The sequence below is a fragment of the Prionailurus viverrinus genome, chromosome D2 (genome assembly GCF_022837055.1).
Source record: "Prionailurus viverrinus isolate Anna chromosome D2, UM_Priviv_1.0, whole genome shotgun sequence".
Lineage (NCBI taxonomy): Eukaryota > Metazoa > Chordata > Mammalia > Carnivora > Felidae > Prionailurus > Prionailurus viverrinus.
In genome coordinates this window covers 46,606,690-46,625,938 of record NC_062571.1, presented here as the reverse complement: position 1 = coordinate 46,625,938, position 19,249 = coordinate 46,606,690, and the positions used below count along the sequence as shown (strand labels likewise).

The window sequence follows — 19,249 nt, the reverse complement described above, 5'->3', positions numbered from 1 at the left end:
CACACAGTATTTGTGTGACTGATGGTGGTCACTGAAATTCCAGATGTCCAGAAGGAAAACAGATGTTCAGCATACACCACATCATTTATACAGTGTAGGCACAGTGAGTCACTCTTCTCATTTAGGGAAATGACTTCTCATTTAGGGCAATTCCTGGAAATGACTTTGCCAGGAAAGTTCCCAGATGACAGCCAAGGGCCACCCTTGCAAGTAGGTTTTTCTAAGTGTGGCAGCCTAAGGCCTGCTATGTCAACTCTTGTCTGCATACATATGTCATGTGTATATGTTTGTGACTGACATAATATTAGTTATGGAAAGGCTCAGCTGTACCCTATAAATAAATAGTTCCTTGGGATATACAAGCCAAGGTCTATTGATTAAAGGTACAGGAGCTACATATTTTGAAACAGGAAGGCACTCTCATGTAGTTACTGGCAAACTTTATTTCCTAAAGAGCGAGAGGAAGGTAAGAGGGAAGATAAAAAAAGAAGAACAACAGACAGATGGATATGATGTTCAGGAGGTTCAAGGGAAGATGCCAAAGCAAGTTATGTCGTGGATGAAACAAGCAGTAGAAGATTGTTTATCTTGGCACCTAAATAGCAGAAGCATCTAGGTAATGAAGTCATTTTCAAATGTTGTTAGTAAGTAGTTATTTTTACTAATGCCATTCTAATAATTGAAAAAGTGTTTGCTCAGAGTGTGGCTCATGGTAACTATGTAAGTCCCTGGGTTGCAAGTGACTGAGCATTGTTGACACAGACTTCCAGTGCTTTATAATACAAACAAGATGGTAAGGACCCGCGAAGGGGTAACAGTTCTCTCATTTCCATGATGGTGGATAACAGCTCTTTAATGTTTAAACTTCCATTAATAACTTGATTTTTAAAATCATTTTAGCACAATCACCTCTGTGTTTTATTTTACTCTTACTGAAGTAGATTATCTTTTTATGGCTTTTTTTAAACGTTTTATTTATTTTTGAGACAGGGAGAGACAGAGCATGAACAGGGGAGGGTCAGAGAGAGGGAGACACAGAATCTGAAACAGGCTCCAGGCTCTGAGCTGTCAGCACAGAGACCGACGCGGGGCTCGAACTCACGGACCGCGAGATCATGACCCGAGCCGAAGCCGGCCCCTTAACCGACTGAGCCACCCAGGCGCCCCTTTTTTTTATGGCTTTTTAAAAATCAGCCTTATTGAGGTATAATTATGTACACAAATCTTAATCATGTGAATAAAGACAGTTTTATTTTGTCCTTCCCAATTCGAATACCTTTATTTCTTTTTCTTGCCTGATTGTGCCAGCCAGAACTGCCAGCGGCTCTTGTGCACTTCAGCACCTCATCCCTCCCTGCTTTGTACCCCGCAACCCTCACACATACATACTTCAGAGTGACTAGTAAGCCACTGATCAAAAGTGAAATTTCCTGATGGGAACTTCACTTTCTACATGAATACTGGTTATCTTTATAATTGGAAAAAGCAGTAACACTATTCCTTTAAAAAACACAACAAAACTAAAAGCAATTCTTAAGTGGCGTAAAACATGCTACATAATACTAGTCCAAGAGGCTTGCCCTGAGAATTTAGTCACCGGAAATACAGAGTTCACAGGAAAGAGCTCTTATACCTGAGGTGGACTTCAGGTAGGGCAGTAGTTACTCAGTACTGGGCATTTGGAGTTCTTTCATTCTCTTCTTTCTAGGCCAACACAGGTCTCAGAGAAGAATTTTCAAAAGAATTGGAAGTACTCAGCCCTAGAGGTTAGAATTGTCAGGACAAGGTGCTGAGCATGTCATTTCAAACTATATTTTGGCATTTTGCTTCCAACATAAAGTCCGATATGCAGGAATGGCCTTTGCTGGCATCTGCTTTAGTTTTGAGAGCATGTGAGACAGTCTGACAATCGCACCTTAACTAAGCATTGGAGAATATGTACAGTATTCATTGGTTCTTCTGTGTCACTCTACCTCCTAAAGAAAAATGTCCTGCATTTGTTTCTTGGGAAACCAAACACGTGTTTTCTTCCTCTTGTGGTCACATGGGACCACTTTGTGCCATATTGGAACTTTATTTGTCTGTCCTCAATGCTGTATCCCAAAGCAAGTAATAAGTTTTTAATGTTTTCCCCCTTTTCAGGGTTAATTCCTTGATTTTCTATAGTGTAGAAAACTTCTTCAGGAGTTGGGAGAGAAACTTTTCATTTAGGGATCTGACCTCTGGGACTTCCCAGAGTTCTTGGCATGCTATGCAGATGCATACACATTTTTCATGGAATTAAATAATTAGTGAACCCATCAAACATTTCTTGAGTGTGTAGAATGTGTTAGTCACTGAAGATACAACAAGTTAAAATTCCTGCCTTCAAGGTGTTTATGGTTCAACTTGGGGAGATGAGTCCAGAAAGTATTATAAAAAACAGAAATTATGGGGGGAAGCCCTGATGGGGGCTTACTTAGTCAAGCATTGGAGGAGGTGAGTAATATGGTAGCAGCTTTCACTATATTCCCTTAGAAGTTTTCTTTTGCATTATAATAAGTGAAGATTCTGTTTTTTATTATGTAATTTACTTTTGTAGACTTTATAGAGCCTCTAGGCTTTAATACACACTTGTTGAATTTTATAATCTTATGCTGTTGCTGATTTACTATAGTAGCTGCAACTCACAAACTGACTTAAATGTTAATCAGCTTAATTAAGATATTCTTTTATCTATTTGTCCTGCGATATACTAGATCAAGTGTAAGAGAAGGGAAATTCATCCAGTTTGATTTTTATATTTCTATAGGCTGTCTCAAACTCATTGCACTAATAAATGCTAGAAATGGGTATGTGTTTCTGATCAGAGTTGTTTGCTCTGGGAGAAGTACTGGCTTATATGAAAGATTTGATACTGGTGACTGTTGGTATGGATTAATATGAATTTCAGTCTACTTACCTGTGTGCTAGAGAGATCTTGTGTGTGTGTGGGGTGTGTATTCACATAAAGATGATGAGCTGTTGGAGTGCAGGACCATTTATATGTTTGATTTGGTGGAATGCAGCATATAGCATATTTGAATTATTTGATTTATTTATTTACATTTATTTAGTTTTGAGAGACAGAGAGAGACAGAGCGTGAGCAGGGGAGGGGCAGAGAGAGAGGGAGACACAGAATCAGAAGCAGGCTCCAGGCTCTGAGCTGTCAGCACAGAGCCTGTCATGAGGCTTGAACCCACAAACCGTGAGATCATGACCTGAGCTGAAGTCGGACGCTTAACCGACTGAGCCACCCAGGCGCCCCCAGTGTATAGCATATTTAAACCCTGATATTTAATTAAGAGTATCTCCCGTTACCAAAGAGCATCTTAAAATTGTCTGGCAAAATTTCTAAAAAATATTCATTTTTTTGTCTTTAGTTAAGATTGTATCATTTTAAATATTTTCAGTCATGTATTTGGAAGGCAGAAACTTGGGCATTATTCTCAGTGGTTCTTAGTTACCAGTGAGGTCTTTAACTTCTCAGGTCTGCTTCCAAGGAAGGCTCACCACTGAAGTCCATTACCACAGTACCAGTCATGAGGCCACCGCTGTCCTTTTAAAAAGAAGAGATTTTTTTTCCTTTCGTCAAAGTAGCATTTAAAAATAAAATTAAAAGTGTGACACATTAAAATTTGAAGTGAAACCATGATAGAGATTGTATTCAATTTATTGATTAATGAAGAAACCAGGAAGTTGGTGAAAGTAGTTCAGAGAAGGTTTGATGATCCAGATTTTTATAGGCAATTGGAATGAATGTTAGAATAAGAACTCTAGGTTAGATTTAGAAAGCCTGGTTTAAGGTCTGACAGGGCAATAGATGATAATCTCTGATGTTCTCTTTCCTACTAGAAGAAAAATCTATAGGTTAACATGTAATTTTATTAAGTCTAGGATTTAAACAATGAGTCGTAGTTAACAATTCTCTACATAATTGATAATCCTTGGAAGGGCCTGTTAAATATCAACGTCAACATTAAAAGGACATGCCACCTACCTTTTTGCCTTATATCCATGTTTTAAATAATCTTTTTTAACATCGTATATCTCAAAATTCTAAAATTTGTATGTTTCAGGGGCACCTGGATGGCTCAGTTGGTTAAGCGTCTGACTTCGGCTCAGGTCATGATCTCATGGTTTGTGGGTTCAAGCCTCATGTCAGGCTCTGTGCTGACAGCTCAGAGCCTGGAGCCTGCTTAGGATTCTGTGTCTCCCTTTCTCTCTGCCCCTCCCTCTGCTCATGCTCTGTCTCTGTTTCTCTCTCTCAGAAGTAAACATTTAAAGAAATTAAAAAAAATAAATTATGTTTCAAAACATTAACTTTTAGATTCAGATTACAGCAATCCCATATCATTTGCAGGTAGTTAATGGAGAAGTTGCCAAACAAAAAGTACTCTAGGTTTTAACCAGAAGGAGTAATGTGCCATGATTTTACAGGCCTATTATTTATAGGCAAAGATTAGAAAAGAAAACATGCTTATTCTATCTGAGGAGTTTTTATAGATTGAACATGAACTATTTGAAGACGGGCTCTGTAGTCAGTTCTTATCCATTCAATATTGAATCCCCAGCACCCACTTTAGCATAAGTGTGGCATTCAAAGAATTAAGTCATCGAGTGACAGTGACTGGGTAAATATCAGTAATAATCTAATAGAAATTTCTTTGCATTGTGTGTTTGACCAGGTGAACAACAATTGTGTGCTGGCCCCAGGATACTAATCAGAACTTCTGCCTGACTCTCAAGGCACAAGGCTCAGTACCTGCAGAAGCCTTTTACCCATCTAATTCGGGCGTGGGGACAACATGTCTGCACCTAGGAAGGCCACAGCAGAGTCTGGTAGGTTCTCATGCCTCACACACTTTGAGGGATGTGGAGCAGAAGGAACCAGAGCAGTGCTTCTCAGACTATAAATACATGTGGGAACCACCTGTGAATTTGTTGTTAACCTGCAGATTCTGACTCACTGGGTCTGTGCAGGAGTCCAAGATTCTGCATTTCTAACAAGCTGTCATGCTTTGAGTAGCAAGGAATAGATTCTAGTGTTTTATTATACTCTTTCCATAGAACATTTTTCCAATTATGTAAATAATATGTTACCTATATAACATGTAACATATAATTATATATAATAATAAATGTAATATGTATTTATTGCAGAGAATTTGGAAAGTACAAACAAGCACAGAAACACAAGGAAGGCTTTTGGTATGTAATAACTAACACGGTGTTTAGATGAGATGCCACTGTGTCCCAGGTGATCCATATTGTCATTGTCTTGTCTCAAACATTAGCAGCTTGCCATCATTTTTCAACATTTCTTTTATACCTGTCCTCATTCTTTCCATGTTGGGCTCAGCTGCTCGTCCCTCTCCTAGACTGCCCTCCTTGTCATCAGTGTTACTCCCTGGCCTAGAGGGCTGAACCAGAGCTCTACATAGGGCTGTCCTTGCTGGGCTGCTTCTCTGCTGTTTCACCTCTGACTCCAGAAGTCCTTCTGGTCCTGTCTACATTCTGAAAGACATGGAGACAGCTTTTTTTCTCATTGTGGTATTTCTTATCCAAGCATATATGTTGTTTCCAGTTTCTTTCCTTCTATCATAGACATTCCTATTGACAACATGTTAACATTTACAGGTTTATTCTTTGGTTGAATTCCTCCTTTAGGATAAATTCCCAGGATTGGGCTCTTTGAGCTAACAGGTCTGAAATTTTATATTGCCTTTTTAATTTTTTTAAGTTTATTTATTTATTTTGAGAGAGATAGCACAAGTGGGGGAGGGGCAGAGAGCAAGGGTGAGAGAGAATCCCAAGCTGTGAGATCATGACATGAGCCAAAATCAAGTCAGACGCTCAACTGACTGAGCCACCCAGGCACCCCAAGAATTTTGTACTGCTTTTACTATCAATTGCCAAATTATTTTCCAGAAAAAGTTAATCATATTACCAGGATTATACCAGTTCTACTGTAACCTCACCATATTTGGTGTTATCACAGCAAGAAGAAAGGTAATTTATAAAATGATATCTTGAGTTTCCTTTTCTCTTCCATTTCTATGATTACTGTTCAGGATTATCTATTTCATTTTGTGTAACTTGATTTTTTTTTTTAATGTGTGTTCTGCGTTTTCCTTTTTGAGATAGCTATGCACTCACCAACAGTTCTATCAATTATCTTCTGACCCTCTACTAAAGAATATGATCAAATTTGGGGCGCCTGGGTGGCTCCGTCGATTGAGTGTCCGACTTCGTTCAGGTCATGGTCTCCTGATTCTTGGGTTCAAGCCCCGCATTGGGCTCTGTGCTGACAGCTTGGAGCCTGGAGCCTGCTTCTGATTCTGTGTCTCCCTCTCTTTCTGTCCCCCCTCCCCCCAATTACTCTCTGTCTCTCAAAGGTGAATAAATGTTTAAAAAAAATTAAAAAAAAACATAAGAATATGATCAACATATACATTTTACTGAGGTCTTTTAAAATACAATTTTGAATCAGTTTCTTTCCTATTTTATGTTCTAAACACTCCATTCCTTTATTTTAGGTTTTTTGAAAAGGACAAAAACAGCACACAAAAAGATAGCTGAGGCACCCGTTTACCCAAGACCTTTGTAATTACTATGCACGTGACCAAACTGGGTGGGTTTTCCTGAAAGAAATTACAATGAAAGTAGCAATTGTCATATTTTATTGGCAGAACTTTTTAGATTCTAAATATATATGGTAACTTACAGCTTTGTTCTTTATTGCCACCTAGTGAATGGCAATATTCTTTTCTCGAGGAAAGAGTGTGCTTGCAAAATTGAAAAGTTAAACATATAGATGGATTGAAAGTCCACAGTAAGTGGCGCCTGGGTGACTCAGTCAGTTGAGCATCTGACTATTGGTTTTGGCTCAGGTCATGATCTCATGGTTTCTGAATTTGAGCCCTGTGCGGAGCCTGCTTGGGGTTCTCTCTCTGCCTCTCTCTCTCTGCCTCTCCTGCTGTCTCTCTTTTTCTCTCTCTCTCTCAAAGTAAATGAATAAACTTAAAAAAATTAAAAAAATAAAGTCCACAGTAAAAGAGAGTAAGAACCAAGTTACTTTATTTTTTAAAATTTATTTATTTACATTTTAGTTAGTTAATATACAGTGCAATATTGGTTTCAAAGTAGAATTCAGTGATTCGTCACTTACATAGAACACCTAGTGCTCCTCACAACAAGTGCCCTCCTTAATACCCATCACCCATCTAGCCCATCTCCCACTCACCTCCCTCCGTCAACTCTCAGTTTATTTTCTATCATTAAGAGTCTCTTGTGGTGGTTTGTTTTCCTCTCTTCTCTCCCCTCCCTCTTCCCATATGTATATTCATCTAATTTGTTTCTTAAATTCCCCATATGAGTGAAATCATATAATGACTTTCTCTAATTGACTTATTTGCTTAGCATAATATATTCTAGCTCCATCCATGTCCTTGCAAATGGCAAGATTTCATTCTTTCTGATGGCTGGGTAATAATCCATTGTTTGTATATACCACATCTTCTTTATCCATTCATCAGTCGATGGACACTTGGGCCCTCTCCATAGTTTGGCTGTTGTTGATAATGCTGCTGTAAACGCTGGGATGCACCTACCCCTTTGAATATGTATTTTGTATCCTTTGGGTAAATACCTAATAGTGCAATTGCTGGATTGTAGGGTAGTTCTATTTTTAGTCTTTTTAAGAAACTCCATACTCTTTGCCAGAGTGGCTGCACCAGTTTGCATTCCTACCAGCAGTGCAAGAGGGTTCCCCTTTCTCCGCATCCTTGCCGATACCTGTTGTTTCTTGGGTTGTCAATTTTAGCCATTCTGACGGGTGTGAGGTGGTATCTCATTGCAGTTTTGTGTTTCCCTAATAACAATGTTGAACATCAACAATGTTGATGTTGAACATCGTTTCATGTGTCTGTTAGCCATCTGGGTGTCTTTTTTGGAAGAGTGTTCATGTCTTCATTTCTTAACTGGGTTGTTTGTTTTTTGGGTTTTGAGTTTGATAAGTTCTTTATAGATTGGATATTAACCCTTTATTAGATATGTTGTTTGCAAATATCTTCTCCCATTCCAGAGGCTGCCTTTTAGTTTTATTGACTGTTTCCTTCACTGTGCAGAAGCTTTTTATCTTGATGAAGTCACAGTATTTCATTTTTGCTTTTTTCCCTCTTGCCTCTAGAGACATGTCTAGTAGAAAGTTGCTATGGCAAAGTCAAAGAGGTTGCTGCCTGTGTTCTCCTCTCAGATTTTGATGGTTTCCTGTCTCATGGTTAGGTCTTCCATCCAATTTGAATTTATTTTTGTATATGCTGTAAATAAGTGGTCTGTTTTCATTTTTCTGCATATTGCTGTCCAGTTTCCCCAACACCATTTGTTGAAGAGACAGTCTTCCATTGGATATTCTTTCCTGCTTTGTTGAAGATTAGTTGACCATATAGTTGTGGGTCCATTTTTGGGTTTCCTATTCTGTTCCATTGATCTATGTGTCTGTTTTTGATGACTACAGCTTGTAATACAGCTTGAAGTGTGAAATCATGAGGCCTCCAGCTTTGCTTTTCTTTTTCAGGACTGCTTGGCTATTAGGGGTCTTTTGTGGTTCCATACTAATTTTAGAATTATTTTATCTAGCTCTATGAAGAATGCTGGTGGTATTTTGATAGGGATTTCATTAAATATGTAGATTGCTTTGGGTAGTAGAGACATTTTAACAATGTTTGTTCTTCTAATCCGTGAGCATGGAATGCTTTTCCATTTCTGTGTGTCCTCTTCAATTCTTTCATGAATGTTCTATAGTTTTCAGAGTACGGATCTTTTACCTTGTTAGTTAGGTTTATTTGTAAGTATCTTATTGTTTTTGGTGCAGTTGTAAATGGGACTGATTCCTTGATTTCTTTTTCTGCTGCTTTGTTATTGGTGTATAGAAATGCAACAGATTTCTGCATGTTGATTTTATATCCTACGACTTTGCTGAATTCATGTATCAGTTCTAGCATTTTTTCTGTGGATTCTTTGAGTTTTCTACATAGAGTATCATGTTATCTGCAAATACTGAAAGTTTGACTTCTTCCTTGCCAATTTGTATGCCCTTTATTTCTTTTTGTTGTCTGACTACTGAGGCCAAGACTTCCAGTATTGGTATTAGTTGTGGGTCTTTTATATACGGCCTTTATGATGTTGAGGCATGTTCCATCTATCCCTACTTTGTTGAGGGTTTTTACCAAGAATGGATGCTGTATTTTGTCAAATGCTTTTTCTGCGTCAATTGACAGGATCATATGGTTCTCATCCTTTCTTTTGTTAATGTAGTGTATCACATTGATTGATTTACGAATATTGAACCAACCCTGCAGCCCAGGAATAAACCCCACTTGACCACGGCAAATAATTCTTTTAATGTACTATTGAAATCAATTTGCTAGTATCATGTTGAGAATTTTTGCATCCAGTTTCATCAGGGATACTAGCCTTTAATTCTCCTTTTTAGTGGGGTCTTTGTCTGGTTTTGGAATCAAAGTAATGCTGGCTTCGTAGGAGGAGTTTGGAAGCTTTTGTTCCATTTCTATTCTTTTGGGACAGTTTGAGAAGAATAGGTATTAACTCTTCTTTAAATGTCTGGTAGAGTTCTTCTGGGAAACCATCTGGTCCAGGACTCTTGTTTGCTGGGAGTTTTTTTTTAAGTTTATTTATTTTGAGAAAGAGAGTGTGAGTAGGGCAGAGAGAGAGGGAGAGAGAGAATCCTGAAAAAATCCTAAGTAGGCTCCGCGCTGTCAGCACAGAGCCCAGCATGGGCCCTGAACCCATGAACCGTAAGATCATGAACTGAGCTGAAACCAAGAGTCGGACATTTAACCAACTCAACCACCCAGGTGCTCCTTGTTGGGAGATTTTTAATTACTGATTCAAGTTCTTTGCTGGTTATTGATCTGTTCAAATTTTCTATTTTTTCCTTTTTTAGTTTTGGTAGTGTGTGAGTTTCTAGGAATTTGTCCATTTCGTCCAGATTGTCCAGTTTGTTGGAATATAATTTTAGTAGTATTCCCTTATTATTGTTTGTATTTCTGTGGTCTCAGCTGTGATAAAAAATGTGATTTTTATCTATTTGGGTCCTTTCTGTTTTCTTTTTGATGAGTCTGTTTAGGGGTTTATCAATTTTGTTTATTCTTTCAGAGACCCAGCTCTTAGTTTTATTGATCTGTTCTACTGCTTTTTTTGTTTCTATATTATCTATTTCTGCTTTCAGCTTTATTTGCTGTTTTTTCTGAGCTTCTTTAGGTGTAAGGTAGGTAGTGTGTTTGGATCTTTCTTGCTTCTTGAGAGAAGTCCAAATTGCAGTATCCTTTCTTTTTAAGACTGCCTTTGCTACATCCCAAAGGGTTTGGACTGCTGTGTTTTCATTTTCATTTGATTCCATGAATTTTTTTTCTTTAATTTCCTGGTTAACCCATTCATTCTTTAGTAGGATGTTCTTTAACTCTCATGTATTTGAGGGCTTTCCAAATTTTTTCTTGTGGTTGGCTTCAACTTTCATAGTGTTGTGATCTGAAAATATGCATGGTATGATTGATGTTGACGACTGTTGATGACTGATTTGTGACCATGTATGTGATCTGTTCTGGAGAATGTTCCATGTACATGAGAAGAATATGTATTCTGCTACTTTAGGATGAAATGTTCTGAATATATCTATTAAGTCTATCTGGTCCAGTGTGTCATTCAAAGCCATTACTTCCTTGTTGATTTTCTGCTTACATGGTCTGCCCATTGTTGTAAATGGGGTGTTAAAGTCCCCTACTATTATTGTATTATTATAAATGAGTTTCTTTATGTTTGTTATTAATTGATTTATATATTTGGGTACCTCCAAGTCAGAGGCATAAATATTTACAATTGTTAGCTCTTCTTGATGAATGGATTCCTTAACTATGATATAATGCCCTTCTTCATTTCTTGTTACAGTCTTTGTTTTAAAATCTAGTTTGTTTGATACAAGTGTGGCTCCTCTGGCTTTCTTTTGACATCCATTAGCATGATAAATGGTTGTCCATCTCCTCACTTTCCATCTGCAGGTGTCTTTAGGTCTACAGTGAGTCTCCTGTAGGCAGCATATAGATGAATCTTGGTGTTTTTTTTTTTTTTTAATCCATTCTGATACCCTATGTCTTTTGATTGAAGCATTTAGTCTGTTTACATTCAGAATGATTATTGAAAGATAAATTTAGTGCCATTTGTTACCTGTAGAGATGATGTTTCTAGTGATGTTCTCTGGTTCTTTCTAGTCTTTGTTGCTTTAGTCTTTTTTTTCTCCACTCAAAGGGTCTGCCTTAAAATTTCTTGCATGGCTGGATTAGTGTTCATGAACTCCTTTAGTTTTTGTTTGTTGGGAAACTCAATCTCTTCTTTTATTCTGAATGACAGCCTTTCTGGATAAAGAATTCTTGGCTGCATAATTTTCCCATTCAACACGTTGAATATATCCTGCCACTCCTTTCTGGCCTGCCAAATTTCACTGGACAGGTCTGCTGCTTACTTTGTGTGCCTACTCTTGTAGGTTAAGGACCTTTTGCCCCTAGATGCTTTCAGAATTCTCTTTATCTTTGTATTTTGCAAGTTTCACTATGATATGTCATGGTGTTGACCTGTTTCTGTTGATTTTGAAAGGAGCTCTCTGTGCCTCTTAGACTTGAATACTTGTTTCCTTCCCCAGATTTCCTTTCAGCTAAAATTTGTTCCAATAAACCTTATGCTCCTTTCCCCCACTCTTCTTCTGGGAATCCTATGATACAGATGTTGTTCCATTTTATGGAATCACTAAATTCCCTAAGTCTCCTCTTGTGATCTAATAGTTTTTTTTCCCTCTTCTTTTCAGCCTCATTGTTTTCCATAATTTTATCTTCTATATCACCTATTCTCTCCTCTGCTTCTTTAATCCTCATTTTGATTGTATCCAGTCAATTTTGCATCTGTTATTGCATTTTTTATTTGAGCCTGACTAGTTTTTATGTCTTTGATCTCTGAAGCAAGGGTTTCTCTGTTGTCTTCTATGCTTTTTTCAAGCCCAGCTGGTAGTCATATGACTGTTCTGAATTCATCTTCAGATATTTTGCTTCTATATTTTTTTAATTTTCTTAATGTTTATTTATTTTTGAGACAGAGAGAATGAGTGAGAGAGAGATTGGGGGGGGGGGGCAGAGAGAGAGGGAGATACAGAATCTGAATCAGGCTCCAGGCTCCAAGCTGTCAGCACAGAGCCTGACATGGGGCTCGAACTCATGAACCGTGAGATCATGATCTGAGCAGAAATTGGAAGCTTAACTGACTGAGCCACCCGGTACCCCATATCTGTTTTTTTTGAGAAAAACCTTTTTTTAATGTTTACTTATTTTTCAGAGAGAGAGAGAGAGAGAGAGAGAGAGAGAGAATGAGCATGAGAATGAGCAGGGGACGGGCAGAGAGAGAGAGGGAGACACAGAATCCAGAGCAGGCTCCAGGCTCTGAGCTGTCTGCACAGAGCCTGATTCAGGGCTTGAACCCACAAACCGTGAGATCATGACCTGAGCCGAAGTCAGATGCTTAGCCAACTGAGCCACCCAGGGGCCCCTTACTTATTATATCTGTTTTGAGCAAGTCTCTGGATGTGATTTCTTCTTGACCTTTCTTTTGGGGGGGAATTCTTCCATCTTGCCATTTTGGCTATGTTTCTGTCTTGTGTGTGTTTTGAAAGCTTGTTATATTTCTTGCACCTGAGAGTACTGCTATATTTAAAAGGCGTCTCACACTGTCCAGAGCCTGACGCTTCAGGAAGTGTTTCTGGTATGTGCTGTGTGTATTCTGCTGTTTCATTTTGGCTGTGCTTTCCCACTGGTCAATCAGAGCTCCTTCTTGCTTGTCATGTGGTGTTTGGACCCTTAACTAGGTGTGCTTTGATTTGTTTGTTAAAATAAGCCTTGCACCTGCCATGCTGTCTCCCTCCAACTGTGGAGATCTTTCTGCCAGGCCACAGATCGATTTCCTGAGTGTTCCACATGATCTGACCTCAACACAGCTGTGTTTGATGGATGTGGAAAGCCCAGGGTCTCCCTACTTCTCTGTCAACTTAACTCGTCCACCCTAAGAACTAAATTACTTTAAATGAATTAAAATCTGTAGTCACATACACAGTCCCCAAATCACCTTGAAAAGCATTTATAGTGTTCATGGAATTCCAGCTGAATTTATATTCTCTTTTCTGGGCTCCCTTAAGCCTTTATTTATATTCTTATTTGAGTGCTTGTTTTATTGTCTCATGTTATAGTTACTTTTATACTTCCTTATTGAAGTACAGACTTCTTGAGGATAAAGGTTGGGTCTTTTTCCTCTTTGCTTAAGCACGCTCAGTGCTTTGTATATTGTAAATATATAATGTTTAATAAATGTTGAGTTGAACATGATTTCAGAGCTGCTCTTAGTGGTGGGAGAAATCAAAGAACAAAAGAGATACCCCTGATCTGTGGTTTCTGCAATATATTGTCCTTAAAGAAATGACAGATTAGCAGTTTTGATTTATGCCAAATTTCGATGAACCAAACAGATAGCTTATGACACATTAAGTGAATGAAATGATCTTTAAGAACTGAGTTTCACTAAGAACAAGAGGGATTAAACCTATCTCCATCTAGAGTAATCTAGAGCAGCCCTGGATCAAGACGAAGCTTTCTTCATCCTGATAGTGTAATTGTTCTCCTTCCTGGCTACCCTAAGATTAGGATGACCCAAACCTCCATACCCCAGGAAATTATTTGTTTGGAGAATTTCATGGCCCTGAAGCTTCCCTAGAATCCCTTTGCAAAGTGAAATGGGTGCTTGAATTTAGCAATGTTTGCTGAAGTCAGGAGTCATCCTTTTAGGATTCCCAAAGTGGTAGAATACACAGGAGATTCATTTACTAGTTTAACTAGTTTAATAGCCATTTATATGTCCCATTGGCAAAGTCTATGTGAAGATCATCAGCCTTCTTCGTGTTTTAGGCTCCTTAAAACTTAACCACAATGACCTGAAATTTCTGGTGATTTTGATGCATCAGGTCCAGTATTCTGAATTATTCAGAACCATGTAGGCCCTGAGCTAGCTACCTAGCCCAGAGTTTATGCTACTCTCTGTTAGTTCCTGAGGATCCTGGAAGAGAGCATCATTTTCATTATGGTAAATGTCCAGGCCACACTAGACCAGTAGGTTCTTTGCGCTAGTTCACTTTTAGTTTTTATAGTCAACCCCACTTTTTCTTGAGATACTTCTTTATCACCTTCCCACCCATGTGTCTGAGAAAGGGCAACATTTGTACCTTGTACTTTTTAAGGTTCTCTAAGTTCATGTCCCCTTATCAATAAGCCAGATGGGGTATTTAGAGGAGTCACTGGGAAGTACGTTTGGTACTGTGCCTCATATGAGTATAATGACAGGCTGCATAGCTCCTAAATAAATGCTGAATTAATGTACAGCAGGTCATGAGATCAGTCCACACATCTTTCATAATAATTATGTCCTTCCCTCTTACTTCTCCTCTCTCTAGAATCATCCTGACTCTGGCCATTGGTCAAGGGGTCTCCATCCACAAGAAAGATTTATAGGATACCACACCAGGGGCTGCTACTAGCCTAGCTACAAGGCTACTAGGCCTCGGCTGCTAGCAGCCTCGGCTGCTACTAGGCCTCGGCGAGCCTTGCTCGCCATTGGAAAAATCCCACAGGCTTACCCAACTCCTGTGAAATCTCTACCACCTGACCCTTCAAGAAACCACATTCTGGATTTTTCCTAAATCACTGAAGTAATAAAGGTTGCCATCTTTCTACTACCATTAATTAATTCATTCACATTCTCCCTGGTTTTTAACTTCCTGACCATTCCGATATGCCAGTGTATAATGCCATGCACCCGGACTTTCAGGACATGCTCTACAAATAGCCTTCTTCAAGGCCTGCTCCAGTGCCTGAGCCGAGGAAAAAGGTTGGACACCAGAGTAATTCATAGGAGCTTGAGGCTCAGACTTTTTTAGGGACAGGATCTCAGACTGAGCAAAAAAGGGACACCTTGCCTTATTCCAAGGCTAGGGAATCTAGGAATGAGTAGGGTGGGACAAGAGGATGTTCTCTCCAGCCTGGTGCTTTTAAACTTTCATGTCTGCCCATAAACAACACATGAGCACACATAAAAATGGGTCTCTTATGTGTGTTCATTTTTCATGGACCTCTTTAATTTATGGCCTTGTGCCTTGTATGACTTTCCATTTCATATTTCATTCCTTGCACAGATGCCTAGCACCTCTTCTCCAGTTTTGACCTGTTCCTTTCCTTCTTTGATTTTTATTTGCTCTCTTCTTCTGGCCAAGGGATTTTCCTGGTTTTGGGAAAATACCATTTTAATCTACTAATCTAGAACCCGTGATAGAAGTCCACACCCTAACAGAAAAGCTTTCCATGTTGCCCAACACCTTGCATTTGTCCAGACCTGGTAAAAGTACTCTTATTGCTAGAGAAACATGTGATAAGATGGACCACACAATGACAGTTGGTAACAAAATTCATCGTTCCACAAACATTTTTCTAGTGCATGTTTTGGCCTGGCCAGACTTGGAAGGGAAGGGAAGTAGAGAAAGCGTGGTCTCTCCCAAGAAGATTACAATATATTGTGGACATTTGTATGCAGGTAGATTGTAATATAAATGTTTATCTTGTAATAGTCATATGGGGAAAGTGCTATAGTAATCTCAGCGGATTTGGAAAAGGAACTAAACAAGGTAAAATATAGTAAGAATAAAATTAAAGTTTTTTGTTTGTTATGTTAAAAATTCAGCTCTGAACATGACCAAGGTAAACTGTTTAAAATGTATTTAGGGGGCGCCTGGGTAGTGCAGTCGGTTAAGCGTCCGACTTCAGCCAGGTCACGATCTCGCGGTCCGTGAGTTCGAGCCCCGCGTCGGGCTCTGGGCTGATGGCTCAGAGCCTGGAGCCTGTTTCCGATTCTGTGTCTCCCTCTCTCTCTGCCCCTCCCCCGTTCATGCTCTGTCTCTCTCTGTCCCAAAAATAAATAAACGTTGAGAAAAAAAAAAATTTTTAAATGTATTTAGGAGACAAGAACCTGAGCAATCCTTGCACTAAAACACGGCAGACTAAGTACAGGCTTTAGTGTATGCTCCCTCTAGAAATCCTACTAAAGAGGTAGTGAGGGAATGGAAAGATGTAAACCCATACAGACATCTTGATAGGAGAGGAGACACTGGAAGGTGAAAGAGTCTAACCATTTTGGAAGATGGAAAGCAGATGGGTGATGACTTTAGCAGAGAAGAGGAGAAGAAACCCACTGCCAGAAAGGGATGAAGTAGGAGCTAGATTTTTGCATTAGAACTAAGAAGTATTCAGGAATTGAAGGTACTGAGTGAAACAGGAAAATCATTGAAAGCCTGTAATATTAGAATTTTCTAGACACAAGACAGTTGTTCTTTTCTTACCTTGGCTAAGGACAGGAGGCTTGCTCTGTAGAGGTGGAGGTGGAGGAGTTGTTTGGTTTGGAGGTTGGCTGGACTGGGAGGGGAGAGGGCTGTTAGGCTGAAAATGGAGTGGTAGTAGAAAGTTTGTGCTTAGCACAAGGTTAAGCCTCTCCCTCCCTCCTTCCCATCAACCGTCCATTTTCCTCCACTCAGCTCTTAACAATGCTGGTAGCCAGGTTTATACACCATAGGCAGGAAATCAGAGGATTTATCTCTGGGGAAATTGGCTTTTCTGAGGAAACATCTACAGACTTTGGGAAGTTCTCAATTAAAGGACAATGTATGTGTGTCTCCCTCTGTCTTTGAATTTTCATATAACAAGGACTACTTACTACTAGTCAAAGACACACACACACACACACACACACACACACACCCCTTCTTAATATCTTAGTGTTATGCATGAATGAATGGCCAGAGGTCACCAGATAGGTATCTAAGGAAAGCTTTTGAGTAAAATAAACAAATGGGAAAAGAATGAGTTCAGACAGGAGCGCCTGGGTGGCTCAGTCGGTTAAGTGTCTGACTTCGGCTCAGGTTATGATTTCACAGTTCATGGGTTTGAGCCCTGTCTTGGGCTCTGTGCTGACAGTTCAGAGCCTAGAGCCTGCTTTGGATTCTGTGTCTCCCTCTCTCTCTGCCCCTCCCCTGTTCATGCTTTGTCTGTCTGTCTGTCTCTCTCTCAAAAATAAATGTTAAAAAAAATTTAAAAAAAGAATGAATTCAGAGACAATGCAGGTAGAAAACAAATAAGTAAATACTGTAATTAATATGCTTAGAGAACTGAGACAATACTGCACCAAGAAACGTGAACAGGATTGTCAAAACAAGGACCAATCAATCAATAAAAAGAGCTGTTAGAAATTTAGCAACTGCTAACAGAAATACCAGAATTGAATATAAAGTTAGATATATCTTTCAGAAAATAGGATAAAGAGGTAAAAAGTAGAGAAAAGATAAGATTAGAGGATGAATTCAAGATAGTCTGCATGTAACTAATAGGAATTCAGGAAAAAAAAAAGCAACTGAGGAGCTACTCACTAAAAAGTTCACAGACTGAAGGACATAAGTTTCTAGGTTTGAGAGTGAGTTCAAGTACTAGTGAAACAAAAGGAAAAAAAAGACACCACATCAAGGAACATTACTGTAAAATTTCCACTCACAGGGGAAAATCCCAAAAGCTTTCAGTGAGGGTGAATAAAACAGGTCCCAGGTTGTGCATTAGAGTCAGAATAGCATCATACTGGGGCACCTGGGTGGTTCAGGCAGTTAAGCGTCCAACTTTTGATTTCAGCTCAGGTCATAATCTCATGGTTTGGTTCATGGGATCCAACCCTGAGTTGGGCTCCATGCTGCCAGCACGGAGCTTAGGATTCTCTCTTTCCCTCTCTTGCTGCCTTTCTCTCTCTCTCTCTCTCTCTCTCAATAAATAAATAAATAAACTTAAAAAAAAAGAAAAGCATCATATTATTAGCTTATCAAATTATCTCACTGGAAGCTACAGTAAAGGACTTCTCAGACATGAAGTAAGTTTTATCACATTTATTTTCAATGTAGAATAAGAGAGGAATTGAAGGGAGTGGAATAAGGAAGTAGGGATGTGAATCCTGGAGAAGAGAACCTAACAGTAGATGTTACACCGGTGTACAAATGTGCCAAGAGCTATTGTGAAAGGGCATGTTCTGTGGTGCTCCAGAGGGCAGGGCATGGAATCCAAGATTACAAAGGGAGACTCTGGCTGAACTTGTGAATGACCTGTGGTATTCAGTGATGAAATCGTGATTGTCTGATATGAGCCTATATAAGTTTGAATAGAATCATATAAGGGAATCTCTTGAGAGACTGCTAGACTATTAAATATAAAATCTAACTAGACGATGAGATGCTATTGTAACAATAAATGCCATTATGTATATAAATTAGCAGAGAGGAAGCTGTCTGTTATAGGCACAAAAAGTGGGTCAGTAAATTTAGCGGGTTTTTTAGTTTTAAAAAATTCTTAACAGAGCCCTGCATTCCTTTAAAGAAGGTAGGTTATTTAAAAAGTGCAAGGTCTAGTAAACTTGAAGGTTTTTCACTTATTCAAATCAAATTTTGAAAGCCTCAGACTTGACAAAATTCTCAAAAGCATTGTAGACAAGGAGACAATCCCTTTTTTCTAAAGGTTAAAATCATATATGCTTGAAAAATCACTCAGCATTCAAGTGTCACTTCATTTAGCTACCTTGTATTAGAGGAAAACCCTTCCAAATATGGAAAAAAGCTGTCTCAAGTAATTTATTCAACTCATTAAATAATCAGGGAGTAGTGCTGGTTGAAAGAGCATTTTGAGGAACAGGGTATGTGTTGTCTATTAGGGAAGGCATTTCGAAATAACTTTGTTGAATTAGAAATAAAACTGATTAGTGTTCTACAGGGCATCAAAACCACAGCCTTTCTATCAGGGGGCTCTTAACAAAATATTATTAAATTAATAACTTTACTTCTGATATGAACATATAAACCTGCAATTTTAGTTATTTAATTATTATTTATAACTTACTGTGCTGTATGTCACAAACTGTTTTGACTCAGTAGAACTTTATGAAGTTTGAAAGCCTTTGAAAGGGCAGTGGGATAGAAATCAGGGAAATTTAGGATGGTCTATTAGATTTCCATTTTATGGATGTCTTAATTTATTAATTGTCCCATAATTGAAG

General features: G+C 38.8%; 1 protein-coding gene across 8 annotated transcripts in view; it reads left to right on the top strand.

Moving 5' to 3' along the window:
• The window catches only part of PTPN20 (protein tyrosine phosphatase non-receptor type 20), a 123,684-nt gene that overhangs the window by 17,043 nt on the left and 87,392 nt on the right, over positions 1-19,249 (top strand). For 7 of the 8 annotated variants that reach the window (XR_007145485.1, XM_047826223.1, XM_047826228.1 and 4 more), the window contains 2 exons: positions 4,708-4,861; positions 5,183-5,230. Coding sequence is in view for 6 of the 8 variants with exons in the window: in XM_047826223.1 (XP_047682179.1) it covers positions 4,828-4,861; positions 5,183-5,230 (82 nt within the window). In the remaining 2 variants the exon portion in view is untranslated. Of the gene's footprint in view, positions 1-454; positions 617-4,707; positions 4,862-5,182; positions 5,231-19,249 lie in introns of all 8 variants that reach the window. The other variant, XM_047826224.1, reaches the window with a different exon arrangement.